The following is a 27,498-nucleotide window of genomic DNA, read 5'->3' on the forward strand; positions in this document are numbered from 1 at the left end:
TCCCAACTCCAGGCAAACCTCAGGAGACTTATTTCAGTGGGGTTTAGTCTTCTAAAAGTAAACCCAAGAATCAGGATGTGGGACATGAAAGCCTCATGAATCATTTTTAAACTACAACATCAGCTCTGTTATACACGTGTTGTGTATTTCTTCACAGCCAATACATTGCCACTCATAGAAACAAGTAATTCAAATCGTGTCTCTAATCTACACAGTTACTTTTTCAAGGTATTGCTAGAGCATTGGTTTCCGCAGTTCTTCAAAGTACAAAGAAATAAGTATTACTATAAAATCGGTGTGATATAAACCCAGAGACATTATAGTCAAGGGAGGGCAGGGAGGGAGTAGGGATTCGGAAGTCATTCTTGAAAAAACATGATGTCCAAGATAAACAAAGCCTGGACAATAGTGAAAGGCAATGAAACAGATTTATTGCGACAGGGAAGAGAGTGCAGCACAAATCAACATTATCTTCCATCTGTGCAGAGGTGACTGGACATTTTCAAGGGAGAATGCAGGACTAAGGAAGGGGAACAAGGAAGGCTGAGGCAGAGTCAGGGAAGTGGAAATCTACAAAAAGAAGGGAAAGCGCTGGTCAGTGTGATCAGGTCATGGGTGTGGTAACTGGTGCTTGTCCAAGTCAGGCTTTTGCCCTCCCACAAAGGCTGGAGACAAGGGTCCTGTCTTCAGGTGGTGACTGGAGCAAACAGTAAATTCTTCTGGCCACCTGGAGCTTTCCCAGAACGTAAGGTGGGCCACGGTCATCCTAGGAACCTGGAGCTGTTAGAAATTATGCCAGTGTTTGTTCAGGTTTCCTGGTGTGAAGGGTCTACCCTCCTTACTGGCCAAGCTGGAGGCCTCATTGAGAAGAGGGCTCAGAGGAGCCTGAGTTAGATCCAAAAGAGAGTCTTTGTCATTGGTAAGATTGACCGAGCAGCCCTGAAGCCCAGTGTCCCGACACAACTGTCCTACGAGGTCGGACAATTGAGTTCGTGCGTGAACTTGTTGTGACGATGTTGCTAACCTTTTTTGATATCAGAGGGATTATTCATTATGAATTTGTACCAACTGCACAAACAGTTAACAAAGTTTACTATTTGGAAGTGCTGAAAAGGCTGCATGAAAAAGTTAGACGACCTGAACTTTTTGCCAGCAATTCATGGCTCTTGCATCACGACAATGCACCAGCTCACAAGGCACTGTCTGTGAGGGAGTTTTTAGCCAGTAAACAAATAACTGTATTGGAACACCCGCCCTACTCACCTGATCTGGCCTCCAGTGACTTCTTTCTTTACCTGAAGATAAAGGAAATATTGAAAGGAAGACATTTTGATGACATTCAGGACATCAAGGGTAATACGACGACAGCTCTGATGGCCATTCCAGAAAAAGAGTTTCAAAATTGCTTTGAAGGGTGGACTAGGCACTGGCATCGGTGCATAGCTTCCCAAGGGGAGTACTTGGAAGGTGACCATAGTGATATTCAGCAGTGAGGTATGTAGCACATTTTCTAGGATGAGCTTGTGACTTTAATGGTCTGACCTCGTATATGGCTTCTGCTAACACAGGAACTAGGTGACTGGTGTAGACTACAAAGGACACTGGAGTTGTCTCCATAACATCCATGCAACCCTCCCTCTATGTATAGCATCCATACAATTTGAGTGTGTCTGAACCCATTCTCGGTGTGTAGGGGCGGGGTGCTGGGGGGGTTGACGGGTCTGAGCCAAGCAGGGTAGTCCCCTCTCCCCTCTTGGTTCTGGCGCCCCAGGTCTTAGCCAGTCAGCACACATCAGTCCCGTAGTCACCTGGATTCACAGGTGTGGGCCAGTTCATGAGAAGCTCAACGCTGATGCCAGATGGTGGTGAGAAGTCACCCACTCCCTTTTCAGGAGTCATGTGGCCCAGCTCTAAGTGGTAGCCAGGCCCTGACAGAGAGAAAAGGCAGCTGAGGATGAACTGAGACACAGAGGAAGGCAAAGTGGACAGAAACATCTGGGACTAGAACCTGATGTCTTATCAAACAGTTAAGTCTCCTCTGTCCCTGGCCGACAAATGTCCCTTTTGCTTTAAGATAATCTGGGTTTGTTTTTCTAGTATTTGCAACTAAAAGCATTCAAACTGAATCGTAAATTTTAATATGACCTTTTGAAAAACAAACAGTACAAACACAATCGGAGGACAAACTTCATTTGTTTTCAAAGGAACTGCAACTAGAAATGATAAATACAAAAATGTTTTGCAATTTAATGGTTTGGTGTTTCATATACAAGAAGAGGGAAATTTCTAAACCTATTACCCTATGGGGAAAGATGGCGGGTAAGTAGAGGCATAGGAAGGATCAGACACCATCCTTTGTACTCAGTGCGTTTGTTCACTGGGCAGCTTTTATTATCCCAGCAAGAATTTGTCGCTCCTAAGTATATGTTAAAATAAAATTAGTTCATGAATAATGACCCCTTTTAAATTCATGTACCACAATGGTGTCGATTTATTTGAATCGTTGGCTTAGAAAGCCATTGTATTGAACTAGGCGTAAACATGTTAATACGCAAGCAAACGCCTTTTATAACCCTGAGCCCCCTACACTCTCATCCATTAACCTCTAATTGAACAACAAAGGTTCCCTAGAAATGCCCCAGTTAGACATCGTTACTAAGCATTTTACCATCATTTGCTACATTAATGTGACTAATTATACAATCTACAGCAATGAGTCAAGACTTTGGTGGAACAGTGGAAATGAGGTGCACAAATCCCTTTGTAAATTGCTTCAAACCAAAGCAAGTTCATCCCTATTGATAGACTCGATCACTCTGAACGTCATTATCGCTTTTCCTCATAGTCATTGCATGTTTTACAAGGAGAATGGATGATTCACAACTCTTAGGAATTAAGTCTCTGAAACTGAGTTGAATCCATTCTCAGCTTTACAGCAACAAGCATTTGGGCTGGGTCAGGATGCTACACATCACATTAGGTCTTCTCTTGGTATAGTTTAGAAAATGGATAAGAAGAAAAGGCTACAAAATATACCTCACATGGTTGATAACCATTCATGTCTAAAAGGATGGCAAGGGAGACATCGTGGTTTAAAAGGTGGGCTCTGAGGATAAATCACCAGGTTTTAGATCCTGGCCCTTATCCTTCTTAGTTTTATACCTTAGGGAAAGTATTTGATCCTTTGAAGCCTCATTTTCCCCTTCTGTAAAATGGGTATAATGACAGTACCCATCACATAATGCTGTTTTGAGAACTCAGTGCTTATCAACTGCTCAGCCACAATACTTATTAATGGTCAATATAAGTTAGTTGATGATTTTACAAAGAAGAAAATGATAACCTAATGTAAAAAACAAACATTAGTATAAACAAGTTTACGAATATACTTTTATTTGCTCTTACTGAAGTCTTAGTAGCATCTCAGAAGAGGGACTCGGGATATTTCTGAGATTTTGAAGTCTGATTTAAGGTTTGCCTTTCAACATGGGGCTTGATTAGGAGTGGGTAAAGACCAAGAAATAATTGTAAGTTCAGGATTGGTGATTATAGCAATGCATGGGTTTCCAGGCAAAGGGTTCAAATAATCTTGGGGTATGAACTATTGTTTGATGTTTTCTAAGGAGAGTCAATGGGTCTTTCATGAAATTCTTGAAATGCGCAATAAGGTTCCTGCAAATTTTATTTTCCTGAAGGAGGAAGAGCAATATTATGTTAATGAATAGATTGGAATAATAAAGTTACACTAATGTGGACAACAAGCTGTTTGAATTTCCATTTTCAATATAAAGTAAAATCCTGGTTCACCCCAAATTCATTTCCATAGAAAATGTTCTACGATAGATGTTTGCAGCAAACCTCAATTCCAAAATTTTGTAAAAAGTGCTGCTAAATATTTTTATATTCATTTAGGTCTTCCTATCTCTGCGTAGAAGAAAAGGAACCATGAATGTAAAAAGTCAGCTTTGGATAACAATTGCTCCGCAGAAATAAGAAGCAAGTTACCGTACTGAACAATAAAGCCACCAAAGGGGCCAGTCTCCATATGGAGGTTCTTGAGGTTTCATTTGGAGTCACACTACTAAAGAGAGGCGAAGAAGAAGAACATTAAAGAGCAGGCAGCAATTCTTTCTCATTACCAATCTTTGATTCCACCGTATTTTCTCAGCGTGTAAGCAGCCTCTGGGCTCCACAGTGCTCCTTATTTGTTTTATATTCTATAGCTCAATAGCACAATCACCCCCATCGCTAACATGTCAGGTCTCTTGTCCTTTGTTTCTAGGTCCCACATGCCTTGCAAAATGCCATCCATTGACAAACCTGGCTATTGCAAATCTGGAGCCACGTCTGCTTACACTTGACCACGCAATATTCTTGGTTACTTTTGACAGATAAGGGAAGTGTGAAAAGTGTGAAGTGGGTGAGGTTTGGCTACCTCCTCACAAATCTACCAGCTGGTTATAATGAAATCAAGTTACAGATCAAAGACTGTGGCACATACAGACATTTTGTGTACAGTCATTTATCAGCAGGCAGGTGGGAAAGGTTCTGTAACTTTAGCTCTCTGACCTTGTAGAGATCTGTCCACATCCTGCACGAAACCAACTTGAAGCAGACACGACTCTGCAGAAACAGGATTCTGTTACCCTTACATTTGCCAGCAGACAATTAGAAAACCTTGGACCAACATCTAGACCCAGGTCCATTTAGGGAAATATTTCACTCCTATGAGTACAAAGAATGCCTCCAAAATATTTTAGGCCTCCCGTATATCTTAAATACCACTGTTTCTATCGCTGATCACCCATTTCCAACAGTTGGGTAAATTCATGAGCCTCTAATTTCACAAATAAAAATGCATTGAGAACAGTCATTATGCTAATGAGAGAAAAAGCCTGCTATGATCAGGGATAAAAAGAACTAAATTTTTTGAAGTAAATGCCTATGAACTGTGGCCTTTCAGACACACTGACAGGTAAATTTCTAAGATGACAACTGACAGCCTTCCCAGAGCAGACTTTCTCAATCTTTTTAATCTGGAAAAATCCTTTAAATTATTTTCAGGATACAAAAGGTTAAAGAACTATGATATATGTGGCATATAGTATTTGCAAGTGGAAATTTGTTTTCCTTGTTTAAAACAAAACAAAGCAAAATGACTTTTCAACCCATCTTTGATGGAGAAAAACAAACACAGGTAGTTAAGCTTAGTTTACCTTTCTCAAAATTAAGCTCTTCCTTTCCTTTTAGAAATTTTCAACCCTCATAAAGCAAATATAATGGGTTTCTGCTAAGTAACTAGCTTACGCCAAAATAGAATTTCATTTTTCTAAATTGAGCTCCATAGAGTTAATTCAAAGAAAGATTACGAACTTACTTTCATTAATGTTATTTACAGCACGACATTTTATTTACAAACAGTAAAGAGCAAGGCTTCTAAAATCATAAGCGAAGAAACAACAGTTGAATACGCAGCACAGTCCACTCTTGTTTCCTCAGCACCCGCACATCCTGTTATTCTGACCTATAAACTCTGGACCCTATTTGCTCTCTGATCTCCATCCCCAACTCACAGTGTGTTGGCCATTCTAACTCTCACATCCTCAAATCCACAAAAGAAATTCTTGCCTCAGGATCCTCACACTTTGCCGGGACTGCTCCCCGCCCCTCATCCCAGTTTTCCACCTCACCTGTTCATGCTCGTCTCTAAGTCTTCACTGAATTAACTCTTCCCCAAGTGGGTCTCCCCAGCCATGTGACAGCAACCTACCCTCATTCACAGCACTGCTCTTTTCCCTCGTTGTGCTGCTGGTAGATATTCATCATATGTTTATCCGTGTGCCTATATCTGTTTTATGTCTGTCTCCATCAGTAGACTGTAAGCTACACAAATTACTTTGCTCATCATTTCATACACAACACCTAACAAGCGCAGCTCCTAACGTTTCATAAATAGGGGTTGAAAGGATACCAACCAACTCACTGTGTTGGCAGGAGGGTCATATTCACCCGCAAAAGAATTCATGCTGGGGTGTGGAGGTGTTGGGTCAGCGAGTGTGGGAAGCCTAGTGAGGAGGATAGCTTTCTTGCTTTCTTGCTTTCCTGGCAAGCAAGGTGCTCTGTCTCTGGAGTTGCATTAGGAAAGAATTTAAGAAACAGAGCTATAATTATTTGTGGGGGGAACCCTAGAAAGTGGATATTTGCAGGAACTGGAAAACACGTACGGTAAATTCAGATTATGGAGACTTTGCTAGGCAAGCACTGGATACATAGCTGTTTGGTTTCCCCTGAGAACCAGGCAAAAAGGGTTAGCTTTCGTTGCAGTAGCATTCTAGTTTAGCCACTAAGGAAGATATCCCAACAAAAGCCACGTGTCATTGAAAATGATTAACAAAGAGGCTGGTGACCTTCGACTCAGCAGAGGGAAGGGAATGTTTGGGACCTGAAAGGAGAAGAGAGAACTAAGGAAACAAAACCATCCAAATCAACCTACACTTTGTCCCTTTTCTTTTCTCTTTGTTTTCACTGGCCTAACCCAAATCATTTGCACTACAAGGTGTAGTCCCCACCAGTACCCTGCACTCGATTACATGGGAAATTGGTAACTGGTAGTTGGGGCGGCTTCGTAGGCGTACCACCTTCAGTCGGACAGGACCCGCGCTCCAAAGGGCAGCTCTAACGTCCTCCTGTTGCTGTCATGAAATTCAACTAATTCTGAACTAGTGAGCCTGCATTTTTATTTTTCACTAGACTCCACAAATTATGAAGCCAGTCTTGCTTATAGTATAATTTCTGGGCGGTATCACACTGAAAGAACATATATCTTCCTAAGCCCTGGGTTTCATTTGAAAACCTTATTTTATTCACATGAACTTAGACGGTGCAATGTCCACTCCCTTCCCAGTTCCTGGGACTTCTGTCCCTGCCCTTATGAAGTCCTGCTACACGATAAGCACAGAGGAGTTCACACACTCCAGACAGGGCTCACAAACTAATAGATCCTCTAAGGATGAGCTTGCACATATTAAATGAGGGCAGGGGCATGTTGTCTGCTTTGGAGACAAAAAAAGTGTATGTACTTTAATGTAAGCTGTCCCCTCCCTCCTCCACTGCCTCAGATCCATGCCCTCACACCAGCTGGAAGTACAGTGGGAATTTTCATTGCGTTATTACGGATTTTAGTTTTCTTCTTAAAGGTTTGTACCATTTTTAGAAAACCTTTACATAGAAAGTATTTTCTAGTTCTCCAAGTGTTTTCACCTACTTCCTATCATTTGGTCATCACCGTAACTGGGCAGTAGGCAGGGTGGACCTTATAATCCCGTGTGACAAGGGTGCAAGTGGCAGATATTAGAAGACAGGCGAATCAGGGTCAAATCTTGTCTAGACCACTTCCTCGTCTGTAAACTGAAGCTTCAGAGTTTAAATATGAATGTGTATGAAACTCAGAGTATCAAGCCCGGCATGTAATAGGTAGTCTGTGTATGGGAGCTTCTCTCATCATGGGCATGGTTTCCCGGGAACTGAGGACAAGCGCTGTCCTGATTAGAATGCATGTCCTCACATCATCGCTGCCAGGACACCTGCCCCAGCAGTTCCCAGAATGCATCATGTTCTCTCATGGCCCTTTGGCCTTTTCCACCTGCTGCTCTGTCCAAAATCGCTGCTGCCCACTTTCCCCCTGGCTAACTCTACTTATCCTTGAAGACTAATCTCATGTGGCCCTTTTTCTGAAACTTTCCCCCAAAAGCCCTCCTCCAATCTGTTAGGTGGTCCTTCTTTGGGCTCCCGTCTCCCTCTCTTCTTACCTCTATGGCTGCACAAGACTGTACGACAGCTGTCTGTTCCCTGGTTGGTCGCTTGTGTTGTCTATCCTTAATTGTAGGTAGGACCTGTATCTTTACTCTGTTTCTGTAGTCCCTGAGTAGATAATAAATATGTACTCCTTACATGAATGAATACACAAATGAGTAAAAGAAGGTAGGAGGGAAGGAATTAATTTGTTGTGTGTGTGTGTGGGGGGGGGGTGCCTGGTAACAACTGAGATGCAAACCAGCTTTTCTATTGTCCTGGAGATAAGCCAGCACACCCTTTTACAGCTGAAAGCTGCAAAGAACATGACTTCTCTAAACCAAAGGGTTTTCTTGAGTTTCCAGGAGTCTGGCTTGTGGCCACAGGTACAGAAGCGGTCGCCGGCTAGATCTGGGTTGGGGAAGGAATGTCACTTGATTACAAAGATCATTTTTCTTGGCACTAGTCAAAGAAGAGGACAGAGACATCTGCATGTCCCAATGACATCACTTGGCCCTGCCTTGCACAGTAGAGGAGAAAAAAACTGCCAGGGCAAATTTCCAGTTTATCTAGACATAGCTGGGCCAAGGCCAAGACTTTCCACCCTTCTCCCCACCCCTGCTAATCCCAATACCAGACATGGCTCTCAGAGCACTGAATGACACTGCCTGGAAAGAGAGAAACTCTTCCTCCAGGTTGCAGCCATGAATTCGAGGCCCTGCTATCATATCCTTCCCGTCCCTTTATGCTTCCATCCCCCCACCCAACTTGCACCCAGGGGAACCACCCTCTCCACTTTGAGGGTTACCATCCCTAGGCATTGCTTTATACTTGAATTACACATGCATATATTCTTAAAGCTACTGTCACTTTACATTTTCCCAACTTGACGTTACATCACGTTCAGTACAGTCATCTTTAATTTACTTAAACTTAGTGTGTCTTCTCAATATAGCATTGTAAAGTTTATCCACGTGGATATTTGTAGTCTGCTTCATTCATGATGCCCAGTGGCACTTTCTGGGGCATATCAAATCCCCTGGGAGAATATCAAATGTGACAGCTGCCGGCTCAAAACGTGTTACGTGTATTATGTGAGGCCGGTGGGTGGGGAACCAGAGGACACGTTACACCCAGGTCTTTGCCTCTTCTCATCTCAGGGTAAAGGTGTATCCAGGATGTCACAGGGCTGGGGGGATCTGTGGTCTGTTTTATCACATGTAGACTAGGCTGATCTCATTTCCTGAGCTTTGTTTGCTTCTTGAGGGAGACTGTAATCAGACAGCATATTGTTGCCGGAAGAACACTAGGCTGGAAGTCAGACACCTAGATTCTCGTCCCAGGCCTGTAGGAAGAGCCCACGTGTCCTCTGGCATATTATTTCACCTTTGCCAGCCCCAGTTTGTACACGCAGTGTAACTTGATTTCCGTAAGCTGCACAGTCTGAGGGAAATGTGGGACATGTTTATGGGGTAGAAGGTGGTGAAACTGCTGAACTGTATACAGAAGGACCCAGTGGTAGTCTCTGCTCCCCGACTTCCCAACTGGGGATCGTCAGGCAAATTATTGACCTCTCCTAAGTCTCACTTACCACCTCCCCACAGAGAAAATACTGATTAAATTCTGTAACGTATGTGAAGAGCTGAGTACGAGGCTGGCACATAAAAAGTGATCGGTGTGAGCTAGCAGGAGTACTACTTCTCCGGCCATAATCTTCTCCCATTCTCAGTCCTCCTAAAAGTCCACCCCGTACCTACCTATCTTGCATCTTTACGGGGTATTTTGCCATCCCCTGCTATGCATTAAGCCCCTGCAACCAACATCGTCACTGTGATGGCACTCATCCGCCCCAGGGTCCTCCCCCAGAGCTTCCAGAAGGAACCCACCCACCCCAGCAGGAGCTGTGCTGGCCCGGCCCCTACACGGCCCCAGAGCCCACACTGCCAACACTGATGCCCTACATTTCCCAGAATTCAAAAGATGCCTCTCTCAGTCATTGCTGTTTCATTTTGGTTTCTCATGTTGATTGCTGATGTTTATTTTCAACCATTTTCTTCCCAGGACTCGCGGAAGTTGCACTGGGAAACACGCTGGAGTAACAGAACTTGGCCGCTCAGTCCCCCAACAACTAAGTTTCGGTTGGCTTCCAGATCCTATTTATGTTCTGGGATTCCTGGGAGCCCTTCCCAAAGCCCTCAGCCTCAGAGGCCTGCCTTTCAGCGCCTTTTAAAGACCCTTACTTCTCCTCCGTAGCATACTTCTCAGTGTCTTGGTGGAGGGCAAACTCTCTGGCCCTTCTCAGGGGACATAGCTAGGGGTGTCGTAGACAGAATAATTGCCCCCAAAGGTATCCACATCCTAAACCCCAGACCTGTGAATATGTTATCTTGCTTGGGACTTTGCAGGTGTGATGAAGTTAAGGGTCTTGAGATGGGGAGACTGTCCTGGATGACTGATGGGGCCCAGTGTAATCACGAGGGTCCTGAGAAGAGCGAAACAGGAGGGTTTGAGTTAGAGAAGAGGTGATGCTGAAACCAGATACGTGTGTGAGGGAGAGAGAGATTTGAAGATGCTACACGACTGGCTCTGAACATGGAGGGAAAAGAACTAGTGAAGCAATACACTGGCCTCCAGAAGCTGGAAAAGGCAAGGAATAGGTCCTCCCCAGACCTTCCAGAAGGAACACAGCCCGGCCGACACCTTGATTTCAGAACCTCTAACTTCCAGAGCCACAACCTAATACACTGTGTTGTTTCGACGACTAAGTATGTGGCCATTGGTCGCAGCAGCTATCGGTAACTAACGCAGGTGAGTGAGCAAGTTAGAAATGATAAACCCACTCCAGCGCTCCTATCTCCTTAACTCTTTTGATTCCTTCTTCTGCCTTAAGCCAAGGGATTTCTGGCATCTCAAAGTCCTGAGTGTGGGGTACGACCTCCCGAGTCCACATTTCAGTCAACCCTCCAAGCACATGGTGAGAACCATTCTCAGTTATTCGTGTTAACACACTGAATCCAGAATCTCCAGTACGTGCCCCTGTTTGATAAATTCAGCCTAATCTGAAGTGTTAGTCTTTTCTTCCTGGTGGTAAGAAAAGATGATATAGGAACATTTGTGACAACATGGATGGATCTTGAGAGTATAATGCTAAGTGAAATAAGTCAGACAGAAAAAGCAGAGAACCATATGATTTCACTGGTATGCGGTATATAAACCAAAAACAACAAAAGAACAAGACAAACAAATGAGAAACAGAAACTCATAGACACAGACAATAGTTTAGTGGTTACCAGAGGATAAGAGGGGTGGGGGTGGGAGATGAAGGTAAGGGGGATCAAATATATGGTGATGGAAGGAGAACTGACTCTGGCTGGTGAACACACAATGGGATTTATAGATGATGTGATACAGAATTGTACACCTGAAATCTATGTAATTTTACTAACAGTTGTCACCCCAATAAATTAAAAAAAAAAAAATCCACTGCCACCATTCTTCCCTGGTTTTTGCTGATACGAATTAGCAAAATCCTGCAATCCATGAAGTGTGCGAGCCTTCTCCGCCCGGGTGAGACTATGCTGTCTCCCTGGGTCTTACTGGGAGCCCGACTCTGGTGTTGTCAGGAATAGAGAAATCGGGAATCTGGAGGTGGTGACAACAAGGTCCTGTGAGGAGAGCAGGCATCTCCTCGTTAGGTCATCGCCCCAGGTGAGATCTTCCCCATGAAGCCACAGGGGAAGAGGGCCTGCCCCTGCTGCTGAGGAAGTTTCATCAGGGTTTGAATCTGCCCAACCTCTTCCTCCAATGCTTCTTTTCCCAGCATTGTCCTGTTTTCACCAAAAAAGATGGTGTGAGGCTAGAAATGCACAACCTCTGCCATAAATCAGCAACCCACAAAGGCGGACCACATCTGATTTGCAGTTGCTTCAGCTTGTGGTACAAGACATAAGAGAAGTTCTCCGGGCATCCACAGATGTCCCTTGCTTCTCTGTTTCTTAAAAATAGAATTTAAACCCTGAGCTTATCATATTTTTTTTTTTCATTACGCTTCTGGCACAGCTAAAAACGGGTAACCCATATTCTGAATGTAGAGTATCCTTGTTGCTTTTAAATTCAACCAGATAAGATTACCAGCCCCAGATTGCTCCATTTTCTTGGGGATACTGATACTACTGTGTTTCCCTGAAAATAAGACCTAGCTGGACAATCAGCTCTACTGCATCTTTTGGAGCAAACATTAAGACCCGATCTTATATTACATAAGACCGGGTCTTATATTACAGTAAAATAAGACTGGGTCTTCTATAAATGTTTGCTCCAAAAGACGCATTAGAGCTGATTGTCCAGCTAGGTCTTCTTTTCAGGGAAACAGGGTAATTACTATAGGGTAACAGTTCAGTTGCAGAGAACAGACTCCGTGCTACATGGTTTAAGAAAAGACTCTTATTGTAGGCTATTAAACACATTCCAGAATCATTAGAAAGATTGTAGAACACAAGCTCTGGGCTGTGTTTCTAAGAACAACTTTTAAATTGCACTGCCGTGCCTGGAAGTCACGAGAGCTGAGCTGTACTTCTGCTACAATCCGACAACAGGAGGCTGCCAACCGAGGGATAAAACTGCCTCCACACTTGAGTTCCAAAACCACGCTGGCTCTGCTGGGACCCATACAAGCAGGAAAAAGACTCGCTGCCCATCTCAGATTCAAGTCCCAAGTGTTTCTGCTCAACAGAACCTGAATTGTCTCCTAAAAACCTGACTGCAAGGGAGTTTGAGGCGATGTAATTTTGAATGTTCCAGCCTTCGCTCCAGGCAGGCCATTGAAGAAACCAGTCTACAGTATTGGTTCACTCTGGAGGATTCCTAAATGAGGTACCAGGAAGGCCTTGTTTGGAAAATAATGCGGTGCCCGCAATCTGAGCCAAATGGCTGCACTGGTGAATGCGGGGCCCTGCCAGGCATCTCTCCTTGGCAAATGAACTGGGAGTCAGAGCAAGTGTGGAGAGAAAGGCAGGACCCATTGTCCTGCAGGTGAGGAACACAACTCAACCTCAGCTCAGGTGTCACTTGGCACAGAGATTTGGACTCTGAATGGTGCTCCATTGTTATCCTTGGGAATGTGGGTTTTCTCTTCATAGTTACTTTCTCTTGTTTTTAAAAGTTCTCAAATTTTATTACAGAAAGGGTAAGAAGATTTCTCTGCCATATTCAAGATACACATAGTCGAAGCAATACTGAGAGAGAAATGGGTCCTACCATAGGGGAATTCCACCTGACAGCTTCTCAATTTAAGATTTCTCAGTTTATGCTGAATTTGGTAAATGGGAGCCAAATATGCATTGTTTTTATTTTGAAATTTGGATCTATACAATTAATTAAGTGAAAGCCAGCATGCTATATGAATGCTAATTAATTATTCCTCATTTAAATATCAACAATTAAACCATTGTTCATGCCCCACTAGTCTGCATATGCAAATTGTGTTTTTCTCTGCTACTGGAAACTCACTGATCACAGCTGCATGAAAAACTGTCTGGTTTATGAAGTTTCCATCAATCTTCACATGATAATGCTTAGTTATGCAGAATTAATTAGCATTTGCAAATTAAAATATTTGACTTTCATTTATGTCTACCTTTAACGCCTACAATTGTATAATTATTCCCTAAGAGAACCTATGAAGAATAACTATTTAATATTAAATCAAATAATACATTTAAAATGGGATGTACACATGTGAAAGAGAATGAGTGTGCTTCTGACAAATTGCACACATGCGGCCTTTTGATTCTTGTAAGAGCAATGATCCTGAGAAACCCCCAGGCAGGTCACGTTGGCAGATTCTCCAACGACTAAGACTGGTCTTGTTTTCTCTACACCTTTTTCCACTTTCCCAGAAGCATTTTTAAACTGTGTACTGTTTTCTACACTGAAATCATCAAATTACCTCAGACTTTTACAATAAAGCAAGAGAAAGGCCATTAATTAATCACAGGTACAGTAACAGGTACAGAAGCTGTTTTATCTCCCACACTTCCTGCAGAAACCATTTGCTCTCTCTGCACTCACAAGTTTTTTTCTCAACTCACACCAAGAAAGACTGTCGTGGGCTCATTCATTCAGATGTGTATTGAGGTTTGTATAGCTTAAAAGTAAAGGTATCTCTAAGCCCCAAACCAAATCATGGTAAGAAATCATCCCATTTTCCTCCAATGACTCGGTTTAAAAGCCAAATGTTGTCTAGAAGTAAATTTGAGCATTTGTAGAAATTCAATAGGGATAATTAGGTACAGGAAAAATACCCAAATTTTCTCACAATTATACAGATCCAGCCACAAATCACCTGGTTCCCCTGGGCCTTTAAAATCAATGGGTGATTGACATGAGACTTTTCATAGAAGAAAAGTGCAGCCTGAGAATGTACATGACGTGGTCAAGAAATAATTAGTCAACTGGTTTAGGAGAGAGGGCACTTACGGAAATAAAGGGAGGTAAACTGGGAGAGACAGGATGGGACTGGACTATGGAGAAAGACAAAGATCAGAGTAAGAAGTCCGGATGTTAATTCCACAATCCGGGTCTTATTGACTATTTGTTGGCTCAAACTGCTATGAATAACCCTTGAATCCAGTGGACCAGGAGTAATAAGAAAATATCTCAGGTCATATAGGAGAACACAAAGAAGAGAGCACAGTCTGTTCTAGAATCAAACAGTGCTCCCCTCAAATGTTGGGAAGAGTGAAAAGTGAATGTGGAGACTTTAAATAAGGCTTGAATACAAGGGAGGCAAAAGGCAAGGCCTTATATTTTGAGCCGGAAGCTTCCAGCTCGGTTTGATATCAGTGGTTTTTCTGAACAAAGTCATTCATTTTTACAGAAATCATGACCCCTAAATCCTAAGACTTACAGGATACTTGTAAGATGTTTGCGAAGCATTCAAAGCTCAACTACCTAATGCACCAAAGAGTTAAAAATGATGAAATAATTAGGCAGGTGAGAATGGAGCGAGAAAAAGGTTTTAACATCTGCAGCAGGAGGATGGACTCAGCTAACTCTATTTTTTTTAATTTATTTTTTAAATTTATTGGGGTGACACTTGTTAGTAAAATTACATAGATTTCAGGTGTACAATTCTGTATTACATCATCTATATATCCCATTGTGTGTTCACCACCCAGAGTCGGTTCTCCTTCCATCACCATATATTTGATCCCCCTTACCCTCATCTCCCACCCCCCAACCCCCTCATAGACACAGACAATAGTTTAGTGGTTACCAGAGGGTAAAGGGAGCTGCCTCTATTTTATTTTTATTTTTTCTTCCTTTTTATTTTATGTTTTTAATTCTATATATAAAAAACTCCTTCACTCAACAAATATTTTTAGAATGAATGCTTACTGCGTACTATGGGAAGGCTGTCAGAACACAGGCTGGGAGTCGCAGCTGCCTCTAAACCCACACTCGGCCATTTTCTGGCCATGGGATTTTGGCAAATTGTATGGACTCTGTGGCCCTCAATCGCCTTTTCTGTAAAACAGCAGAAATGATATCCACCTCAGAGTCTGTTATAAGAATTTTGTTTATAAAATGCCTATAGTACGTGACCAATTAAAGGAAGCTTAAAATTTTTAAAGTTTCATTTTCTATGTTATCGAAATACTATGAAAAGACTTACCACTGTGTGAATAGAGCATTCACTAATTTCCTAGTCACAATTTCAGCAATTATGGTGGGTTCCTCCTATAGAAATAGCTTTGGTTAGGATTTAAATGTCTCCATTAAATCTTTAAACGTCTGTAGGAAACATCAATGATAACTTCTTGGTCATTTAGGGGTTGGTCAATTCAGTTCCCGTGGATTTGGCTTCACTGCTTCTCCTCCGACTCAAAAAGAAAATAACAAACTGAACACTTTATTTGTTTCATGTGATTCTACTCAAATCACTTGGCATGTCTGCTTTCTATCTTCTTAAGCATTTAAAAATTCTTTCAAGCAATCTTGAAATATAGAATAACTTCTATCTTGCTCTTCCCATTCTGTTTTGAGTTTAATTCATTGAGATTCGGTTATTTAAGCTTTTAGTAAATGATCATCCCAATTCTACTACATCAGCAATTCAGCCGAAAATTTTCCACAACTTATCATTGCAAAAAGCATTTTAATACTTAGATTTCTTTAGGCAGAGACAAAACAACTGATAAAAATTCCAAAAATTAGCTAAATCCCTAATACTCGTTAATAAGCCTGCTGTCTTTGACAATATTGTGGTAATGTTTATACTGAATAAATGGCTTGGTCTCTTTGCCTCTTTGAGCCGCCGGACATCGCGCAGGCGCCATGAAGACCTGGACTTCGGAGCACGTCTTTGACCACCCACGGGAAACTATTAAAACAGCTGCAATGCAGAAATACCCAAACCCCATGAACGCAAGTGTGGCTGGAGTTGATGTATTGGACAGACATATAGATCCTTCTGGAAAGCTGCACAGCCATAGACTTAGCACTGAGTGGGAGCTGCTTACTGGTGCAGCAAGAACCAAAACATACGTGCAAGAATATTCTGTAGAGAAAACAATGGAACTCAAATCAGCTAATATTCCACTTACAAATATGGTTTCAGTAGATGAGACATTTATATACAAACCACATCCTCAGGCCCCAGAAACAATTGTTTTGACTCAAGGACCCACAATCACTAATAAAGGAGTCAGTCCCAGTAGTAATCTCGAAGGACTGATGGCAAGCATGGTATCTTCCAATGCTAACAAGGGCCAAGAAGCAATGGAACAGGCAACACACTGATTAAATGCTGAGACTGAAGAACTGACGGCTTTGGCAAGAGGACGCATAAGGACACCAACAGTGGCAGTGGCAGCATTTGCAGGGAAATGACGATGAAAGTTCATATACAAGGCCCAGTACCCCAGGTCTCGCTAGCTGGCAACATATTTATTTGTTATTTAATTTAAAAATACAACTGTATTTTAGGTCAAATTTTTTTTTTTTTAATAAGCTGAAGACAGGCTATGTGACTTTCAATCAAAAGCAAGAAGTACAGGGTTTTAAATAAAAGGGATCATCCGAAATGATTAGTGTTGTTTGAAATGACTGTCTGGTTTTGAGGATCCCATTATTTATGTGAAAAATTAACGATTTTTGAAAAGTACTTGGAAATTGGTATTAGCCTAGTAAATCTCCTTAAGGTAGAATTTCGAAACTTTACATGTATTGGAACTCTACCTGGCTTTGAACCAACCACAGAGCAAAGCAGAGCCACCTCTTAAATATATGCAATTGCCCTTTGCAGCAAACTTCAAGAGGGAACTCACTTTAAAAGGAGAAATTGTAGAGTTTTAAAAGACATTGATTTGTAAAAAAGTAACTTGCTCTGCTATAAACCACCACTAAAAACCACACTGTTTTAATTTAGTACTTAAATGACATTTTTGGAGTGAACAATATCACTAAAGTAATACATAATGCCAACAAAGATACGATTTTATTGTATTAGAGTATTGTATCAATTTGCCAAAGTTTTGTAACTTAGTAAAGGAATTTCTTTCCTTGGATTTGTATTGTGTGACTTAGTATGCTGTATATTGGGCTGGTTATATTAACTGAAAAAAATAAAGTCATTACTGGAATTTTGCAGCACTGTAAACTTAAACAGAAGCTGCTTACATCTTCTAGTAGTTCACATTTGCCTAACTTATAAATTGCCATGTGTCAAAATCCTGATTCTGTAACCCCTAAAGTATGATATTTCAGGTTATTTGAATATAATTACTTTTTGAACTAATTGTAACCACAGAACATCTTTTTTACATGAGGAGCTGTGCATCATTTGAAATCACTCAAATGATGTCTTGATCTGAAGCATAAATCCCAGGTACTTAATAAAGTGGTGCCACTGCAGGGTGTGGGGGCGGTGAGGAAGAAGGAAAGAATAATAGGGAGGGAAAATAGTATTGACCTAAACTAACCACTACATGAATTGTTCTGGAGTTTTTATTTATGAGAAATCCTCATTTTGGGTGCTCTGCACTCTGAAAAACAATCCAGTAAATGTATTTTGTTTCATATTTTGTAGCAGTCAATTATCAACAAATAAATAAGATTTTTGATACTTGCAATTGTTGCATATAAAGTCTTTTTGTTAAAAGGTGAAGATTTGGCCTCTGTTTCACAATGTTTAATGTGATAAACTTCCAGTCAGGTTTCCTATGAAAGAAACCAAGTAATATATGTACATACACCACAGGAATAGTACACCAAACTATTTAAAATTAGTGTTTTTCTACTTAAAATATTGTTTAGATTAAGACTTCTTAGGGCATTTATAAAAGCAAGTTAAATTCAATAAGGTTTTTGATTATTTTTTTGTAACCAGAAATGGTTTTTGCAACTGAACTAACATTTCAGCTAAACAAAACATTACTAGATACTGATTTAAATAAAAAATTGTCTTGTATAATTTTTATAAGTTATACTTGTTTTGGAAAAAAAAAGGTGTAATGAATGCCCTAATGATAAAAAGATTTCTAAACAACACACAAAAAAAGGCTTTGTGCAAGTTGGAGAAACACTTAAGAGTGACATTACCAGGTGTCATTTTTTACCTACAGAAAAATAACAAAATGGAAGCACATCAGGAACATTATATGTAGCCTTAGTTTCAAGAGCTTTTTTTTGTCTGAAAATGGCAGAAAATCTATGATATTTTCCCATAGTTGACATGTCTCCATCAGTTAGAAAGGAGGGCAAATGTATGTAGCAAAATGTGATTTCAATCAGTAGCTTGAGGCATCCAACAAAAATGTTGAGATCGTATAACGTCTTCTCCCAGGGATGCTGTGCAAGCCAGTATTTTTTTCCCAAAAGACAAAACCAGTGACTGTTCAAAACCAACATGGCGAGGTGTACAATATCAGTAACAGCTGTGAATTTCTCTGCAAACCCATCAGCAGGCACAGGCAGTAATTTAACAACCAAATAAGCAAAGTAAATGACTCTACAGAGAACTCTTTTATATACGATGGGCAATGGGTGGTGACGCGATCAAATTACTCAGGCTGTCCCACTGAGTTTACAGTTTTCTTCTCCCAAAATACAATGCCAACTATCATCACTGCTGCCATCACCACCTAGGTCTGAATGTCCCCTACCTCCAAACACCCATCTGCTACTCCATTCAAGTAAGACGTCTCCACGTTTTCCAAATCCATTAGGAACTTCCACAGCTTCTTATCTTTGCTCATGCTGTTACCTCTGCCGGGAATGACTTGTGTTTATTTCTCCCCTTGGAGAAAGCCTACTTATTCTTCCAGATCCTGTTCACAACATTACCTCCCCTTGGAAGACGTTCTCCCAGAGGCCCCTAATGGAACAGTTAGTCATTTACCTTTTGCTGTGTCCCCCGCCCCCCAAAAAAAATTTATATGTTGAAGTCCTAGATCTATCTAACCACCGATTTGACAGCTCCAAATGTATGTTTCAGGCTGCTCCAAAGTAACATGGCCAACACAGAACTCTGAATTTTGTATCTATAGTCTTTTCCATCACAGTAAAGGAGTACCACCACTTGTCCAGACGCATAAGCAAAATCTACAAGACTCACCTTTGCTCCTCTCTTTGACTCATTCCCTACATCAAACCCATCAGCCCCCTGTGTGTGTCAGAGTCAGACTTTGAAAAAGTCTTTCTCTGTCCAAGATAATTTTTAACCTTCCCCCACTCCATTGCTCTCCTTATTGTGTCCACTGGAACTCCAGTCAATCATCAGGGAACTCCCCTCCCTCTGTGACATCTTCTGTGCATGTGTTTTCATTGCCTTGAATCTCTTCTGAGAACCTGCCTTACCTGTAGCCTTCCCACGAGGTTTCTGCATTATCCCCAATACCCTTCATGGTACCCCATCCCGAGGCTGGGTTGGTGCTCTCCTTATTCCTCATGTTTGCTTCCAAATAATCCTCTCTTCCTCCTTCCTACAACTCCCTACATTTGAATTTTATGCCATCAATAATAACCCTGGCACAATTTCTTCTCCTTGCTGCAGTTCCTCATTGCCCCATGGGGACACTCTCCCTAAACCCTTGAATATTTTAGCTCCTCTCTCATTGGTACTTTCTGTAGCATGGTTTCTGTCATAAACCCATATACACATCAATGATCCTTCTATTTACGATGCTCATAGTTCCTTGACTTTCTTCTTCTACTATTTCTTGTAACTCACTCATTCCCATGGTCCCCCTCTTAAACTTGCCATCGCAAATAACTACAAGCCTTCCATTCCTTGACCATCATCTTCTGTCTTTCTAAATCATCCTTTCTTGTATTCTTGTCCCAACAATTCTGTAAACTCTGCCAACACAGAACCTTCAATCCATCGCTCATGCCACCATCTTTTACTGTCCCTCTCCCCGTCACATCCCAACTTCTTTCCTTGTCATGCATAAATTCCACTGTAAACTACATGCACTTCCTCACATAAACCCTTAGCCCCCTTATGCCTCTTTCATTATAGTGTATTCATCTGGCTGAGTCATGACACTGGATGTGGGAAGAAGTAGTTTCTGGATATATTTTAAAGGAATGTGGGATGCACGAGGGAGAGTCAAGGGTGATTGCAAGATGGTGGCCTAAGGGATGGAAGAACAGAGTTGACAGCTCCATAACAGGGAAGTCTGGGAGAAAAGCAAATGTGGGTGAGTAATATCAGAAACTTAAGTTTTGAACAGGTGCATTTCAGATGCTATTTGACATGTCAGTGGATATGTAGATGATCTGATTATTCAACTCTGAAGTTCAAGGAAAGATCTTGGATGGAGAAATAACTGTAAGATTCATCCACATCTAGATGGTATTAAAAACCAGGAGATAATGAAATACCTCAGAGATGAATCAGTAGAAGTGACCCAAAGACCCCCAGGAGTAAGCCTTGGGCACCCCAACATTGCATGGCCAGTAAAGTCAGCAAAAGATATGGAAAAGCAAGTAGTCAAAGTAGAGGAAATCCGGTGTGTTTGGTATCCTGATATCCAAGTGAAGAGACATTTCAAGAATAAGAGAGTGATCAGGTGTGTCAGATACTGATGCTTCCGTGGTAACAAGAAATCCCCAAATCTCAATGGCTTACCTGAACAAACGTTCATGTCTCTTTTCTGTTACATACTGGCTGTAGGTCAGCTATCACTCCGTTTAATCCAGAATCTGGGTCAAGGAACAGCCCCCATCTGGGAAACATCATTCTCATGGCAAGGGGTAAAAAGAACCCACATAATTCACTGACACTTGTGCTTAAACAAAATTCCTGATACTGCTCCCCTCTGTTCACTTAGTCAAATGGCCAAACCTAACTTCACAAGAGCCTGGGAGAGGTAGTTTAGCCATGTGCCCTGAAAGAGAGGAAGATTTTGATTAACAATTGTCAACCTCTAGGGAATGGTGGCAACAAGATGGCAGAATAGAAGTTTTCTACCACCTCCCCCCAGCAGAGAACACTCATTTTGACAATCGCCTTTTGACAAGAGTACCTTCATGAAAGTCCAAAAGTCCAGCAGAGAAGTTCTAGCACACTTTGGAGCAAAAATACTGAGACTGGATACCCTGAAGAGGGTAAGAGGAATAGTTTCACTTTTATTTGTGTCACCCCTTCCCCAAAGTGGCACAGCTCAGGAACAAGAGAGACCTTCATGGCCTGTGATTCCTCCCGGGCAGGGGGCTGGGGGGGTGGGGGGTGACAGCCTGTGAGTGAGCACCCAGCTTCCTGTTGTGTGGGATGCTGCCAAACAGGCCTGAGTCTTTCTCAGCCCACCCAGAATAGCGAGGTCAGCTACAGGACTACAGGGCAGGCTCGGGCTGGGAGAACAGACAGGGCTCCGAATGTACCAAAGTGACGGAGAGCCTACCAATCGCTTCCCGAATAGCTACAGCATCTCGAGCAAGAACAGCAAAGCTGGAAGCATCACACTTTCTGATTTCCAACTATACTCCAGGCTATAGTAATCCAACGTCATGGTACTGGCATAAAAACAGACACATAGACCAGTGGGACAGAATAGAGGCATCAGGAATAAAATTAAGCATACCTGGTCAATCAACTTTCAACAAAGGCACCAAGAATACACAATGAGAAGGTATAGTCTCATCAATAAATTGTGGTGGGAAAACTGGATATCCACATGCAAAAGAATGAAATTGGATCCCTAGCTTACACTATCCACAAAAACCAATTCAAAATGGAATAACAAGAAAAATGTAAGACCTGCCGTAAAACTCCGAGAAGGAAACATAGGAGGTAAGCTTTTTGACATTACTCTTGGAATGATTTTTTAGATTTGACACCAAAAGTAAAGGCAAAAAACTGGCAAAAATAAATAAGTGGGACTATATCAAACTAAAAAGTTTCTGCAGAGCAAAGGAAACCATCAACAATGCAAAATGAAAAGGCAACCTATGGAATGGGATATATTTGCAAATATATTCAATAAGGGATTAATACCAAAAATATATAAAGAACTCTTACAACTCAGTAGCAAAAAAAAAAAAAAAAAAAATCCCAAGTAACCTAATTTTAAAAATAGGCAAACGAGCTTAATAGACATTTTTTCAAAGAAGAGAAACAAATGTCCAATTGGTACATGAAGTGATGCTCAACTTCACTCGGCATCAGGGATACAAATAAAAACCATAATGAGACGTTACCTCACATGTGTTAGGATGTCTATTATCAAAATGATAAATGTTGGCAAGAATGTAGAAAAAAGGGAACTGTTGTACACTGTTGGTGGCAATATTGGTACAGCTGTTATGGAAAACAGTATGGAAGTTCCTCAAGAAATTAAAATAGAACTATCATATGATCCAGCAATTCCACTTCCGACTATGTGTCAAAAAAAAAAAAAAAATCACTAACTCAAAGAGATATCTGTACTCCCACATTCACTGCAGCATTATTCACATTAACCAACATATGGGAACAACCTAAGAGTCAACAGGTGAATGGATAAAGGAAATGTGGCATATATACACAATGAAAGTATTCAGCTTTAGAAAACAAGGAAACCCTGCCATTGCGACAACATGAATGAACCTGGAGGGCATTATGCTAAATGAAATAAGCCAGACAAAGAAAGACAAATACTGTATGACTCCACTTATATGTGGAACATTAAAAAAAAAAAAAAAAGTCAAACTCATAGAAACGGAGAGTAGAAAATTGGTTGCCAGGGGCGGGGTGTGGGGAAAGGGCAAGAGGTTGGTCCAAGGGCAAAAACTTTCCGTTATAAGATGGATGAGTTCTGAGGATCTAATACACAGCACAGTGACGCCAGTTAATGATACAGTACTGTACATTAGAAATTTGATAGAGGGTAGATCTTAAGAATTTTTGCCAAAAAATCAAAATAAAAAACATAACTATGAGAGGTGATGGATGTGTTAATTAACTTGATTATGGGAATCATTTTACAATGTATGTGTACACCAAATCACCATGTTGTATACTCTAAATACATTACAATTTCATTTGTCAATAATACCTCAATGAAGCTGGAAAAAATAAATGTCAGTTTTTGCCCCATCTACCCTATTAATTTTTTAAATAATAACTGTTAGCTATAACTTATTTTTGCTATATTAAAATCCATTAATTTTTATATATTAATTTTATGTACAATAACCTAAACTCTCAACCTTATACTTGATTTATACATTCTTTTTAATTTTCTAAGTACACAATCATCTCATCTACAAATAATGATCGAAGTTTTCTTCCCTATCCAATCCTTAATAGGTTTATTTCTTATTTTACTCTGCTGGCTAGAACTTCCAGTATAATGCTGAAATGTGGTGAAAGCAAACATTTTTGTCTTGTCCTAATATCAAGGGAGAAAGTTTCCAATGTTTGGCTATTATATTGACTCTAGGTTTTTTTAGATACTCTTTATCAGATTAAAGAAGTACTCTTCCATCATTAAGTTGAAGAGTTTTATCATGGATGGACGTCCACATACATCAAATGTTTTTCTGCATTTCTTAAAATGAGGGTAACTTTTCTCCTTTAATCAGTTAGTGTGGTGGCTTATTACACTGATTGACTTTCTGATGTTAAACTAACCCTGCAGTTTTCGATAACCCCAGTAAGCCATGATGGATTATAGTTTTTAAATATTACTGGAATTGTTTTGCTCATAGTTTGCATCTGTATTTATAAGATTGGACTGTGATTTTTCTGTATGTCCTCAAATTTGACAAATGAACTGATAAAGAAAATGTGACATATCCACCCAATGAAATATTATTCAGCCTTGAAAAAAAAAAGAAGGAAAAAAGAAAATCCTGCCACATGTGACACCATGGATGGATCTGGAGGACATCATTCTAAGAGAAGTCAGTCACAGAAAGACAAAAACTGCACAATTCCACTTATAGCGCATCTAAAATAGAAACAGAGAGTAAGATGGTAGTTGTCAGGGGTGGGGTGGCAGGAGGGGGACAGGGAGCTGCAATTTAGCAGGTGTAAAGCTTCAGTTATAGATGAATAAGTTACAGAAACCTGCTGTAAAACTCTGTTCCCAGAATTAACAATACTGTATTATGCACTTAAAAATTTGTTATGAGGGTAGATTTCATGTTGTGCTCTTACCACAATCAAATTTAAAAAAAAATAAAAAGTGTTCACTTAAAAAAATAAAAAGCCTCCTAAAATACATTGGGATAATGTCTCCCACATTTTTTTCCTGGTCAAGAATAGGCACCAGATTTAAATTATTTTATTACTTTTTAACACTTGTATTAAGGAATAATTCCCCTGCAGTAAAAGTCATACATTTTAATTGTACAAGTCAATGACGTTTGCCAAATGTGTAACAGAACCATCACCCAATCGAGATGCAGAGAATTTCCAACTCTCCAGAAAGGTCTGTGTGTCTGTGTAGTCGGTCTCCATCCCCAGCCCCTGCCCCAGGAAACCGCTAATGTAATTTCCCTCCCCACAGATGAGCAGTTCACATAAATGAAGACAGGCACACAATATGGGCTCTCCTTCTATGTTCAGCTTCTTCCACTCGGCACAATGCAGAAGCGGTTCTTCCTGGACCGGTTACATGCAGGGGTCCACTGTGGGGGCGGCTGCAAAGCCACGTTCCAGGCCAGTAGGAATTACCCATAGCATCCAAGTCCTGTGTGTGAGTCACTTCTTAGATGTCACTTCTCCCGTCTAAGGTCCACACTTACGGGCATCCCATCTGCCTGCAGCTAGTGTTTCAGTGTTTCTGTGTCCGCTATGGTTTAGATGTAGTTAAGGTTCATTGTGGTCTTGCTGTTTCCATTGTTGCTTTTGGGCGATGTTTGATAAGAGGAAAAAAGCAGTACTATTTTTACTCTGCTATTTTAATACTGGAAGTCTGAACCTTAGGAACTTGGGTTAGAGATTGCTGTTCTCTCTGCCTGGAAAGTTCAGCTGCTGTATCCCTCTTCCCTAGTTATCCACACGGCTGACACACTCGCCATTCTGGTCTTACTTACACGTCACTCTCTCACTGAGGCTTTCCACATCACTCTGGCACCTCATCTCTATCACATTCCCCTGTTGTACCTTCTTCGCAGCATTTATTATTATCTGGAGTGATCTCATTCCCTTAGTTGTTTACTTGATGGCAATCTCTTCCCCTACTAGACTGTAAGCAGTACTGGAAATAGTTCCTGACACCAAAAGGCTTTAATAAATATTTGTGAAAGACTGCACTAAAATGTTATTACTGAAATTTCTGATTTATACATCAATCTCTTATAAGCTTCTTTGACATACAAATTGGTCTCTCAGGGGTTGTTCTTTCTTGATAGATTTTGATTCAATCAAAACCATGAATATGCAAAGTTGCCTGGACTTTGTGCCAGGACTTTGGTACAATGCTGTATCTAGTCTAGGATGCCACCAGTTTGTCTCTCTGTCTCTCTCTCTTTCAACCCAGACTTGAAGCCTGATGAAAACCTTATGACAACCGAGAAGCACTCTAGTCTCGGCAGCAACCTATTTTTAAGATCCTTCACTGGCAGTTCCTTTTCTGGGTAACTAAACCTTTAATTCTAGGAGGTAATATTTTTCTGAAACTATCAATTAAGAATGAGCACCTGTAGTGCACAGTTCAGAATAGCCCCTCCTAAAGATGTCTGCTCCCTAACCCCCAGGTGTACCGTGCTCCCCCGAAAATAACACCTAGCCGGGCAATCAGCTCTAATGCATCTTTTGGAGCAAAAATTAATATAAGACCCAGTTTATTTCATAGTAAAATAAAACTGGGTATTATATTATATTATATTATTACTAGACCTGGTCTTATATTAATTTTTGCTCCAAAAGATGCATTAGAGCTGATTGTCCAGCTAGGTCTTACTTTTGGGGAAACACAGTAACTAAGTTGCAGGCCTTAAAATAGGGATGTTATCCTGCATTGTCTGGGTGGGGCCCAATCTGACCGAATGAGCCATTAAAGGCAGAGAATTTTCTCTGGCTGGAGGTAGGAGATGTGGCAGTCAGAGAGATTCCAGGGGTAGGAAGGGCTCTGCATGCCCTGGCTGCACATGCCACGTGGGGGCCACATGCAAGGACTAGAGCAGGGCTTCTAGGAGTGGGGCAGCTCCCATCGGACAGCCAGTAATACATGGGGACTTCGGTTCTACAGCTTGGAGGAACTGGGCCCTGCCACCAACCTCAACGAGGCTGGAAGCAGATTCTTCCAGAGCCCCCCAGGACCAGCCGTGCCAGTCAACACCCCGATCGCTGCCTTGTGAAACCTCGAGCAAAAGAACCAGCTGACTCAACCTGATTTCTGGCCTACAAACTGTGAGCTGGTGAATTGGGGTTGCTGGAAGCTGCTACATTTATCGTAATTTGTTACAGCAGCAACAGAAAACCAGTATTTGACAACAGGGATTCCTTGAGTCATCACCATTGAGTAATTATCAATTAATGAATATTTTCATTGACTTATTACCGATGCTTATGGAGGTGATTTGATTCCAACTTTCTGAAAGAAGATAGTCCATTTAAAGTAAAGAATTTGCTCTTTGTTTTGATTTGTAAATGTATTAAATAATTCTTGGGATCTGAAAAGACTCATTAAACCAGTTACTCAAAATCTGATAATATACAACATGTGACTCTAGTTGAAATATTGTTTTATACACATATATCAAATCATCATTTTGTATACCTTAAATACATACAATTTTTAATTGTCAACTATAGTTCAATAAAGTTGGAAGAAAAGTACATTTAAAAAAATAAAGCATGGGGGTCTGCCGGATGGCTCAGTTGGTCAGAGCGTGAGCTCTGAACAACAGGGTTGCTGGTTTGATTCCCACATGGGCCAGTGAGCTGCTCCCTCCACAACTAGATTGAAGGACAATGACTGATGGGTCCTGGGAAAACACACTGTTCCCTGATATTCCCCAATTAAAAAAATAATAATAATTTTTTTAAAAGTATTTGCTCTTTGTTTTTACTTGTAAATGTATTAACTTCACATGATCTTAGAGGACTAATTAAATCTACAGCTATTTAGTCTTTTCCCTAAATACATGTGAATGTATTTCATATATAGGTCAATGTATTGTGATTAGCTGCCTGTAATTAATTCATCCATTTACCAAATACTGTCTGAAGCGCTGCCGTGTGCCAGGTCGTTGATATGACAGAAAACCAAA

The 27,498-nt window shown here is 41.0% G+C and overlaps 1 protein-coding gene across 2 annotated transcripts; it reads left to right on the forward strand.

Moving 5' to 3' along the window:
* The first annotated feature begins 16,128 nt into the window (after positions 1-16,128).
* LOC109450664 (PRELI domain containing protein 3B) lies at positions 16,129-16,593 on the forward strand. Of its 2 annotated transcripts, XM_019738185.2 has the most exons (2): positions 16,129-16,315; positions 16,382-16,593. In XM_019738185.2, exons 1-2 carry the CDS (start codon positions 16,129-16,131, stop codon positions 16,591-16,593), a joined length of 399 nt encoding a protein of 132 aa, XP_019593744.2. The 2 variants fall into 2 exon arrangements, with proteins under 2 accessions (XP_019593744.2, XP_019593743.2); XM_019738184.2 differs by having other exon boundaries at positions 16,129-16,593.
* The last annotated feature ends 10,905 nt before the right edge of the window (positions 16,594-27,498 follow it).

The sequence above is a fragment of the Rhinolophus sinicus genome, linkage group LG02 (assembly GCF_036562045.2).
Source record: "Rhinolophus sinicus isolate RSC01 linkage group LG02, ASM3656204v1, whole genome shotgun sequence".
Classification (NCBI taxonomy): domain Eukaryota; kingdom Metazoa; phylum Chordata; class Mammalia; order Chiroptera; family Rhinolophidae; genus Rhinolophus; species Rhinolophus sinicus.

Coding starts and splice junctions, on each gene's coding strand:
- LOC109450664 (XM_019738184.2), top strand. CDS start 16,129: ATGAAGACCTGGACTTCGGAGCACGTCTTTGACCACCCACGGGAAACT.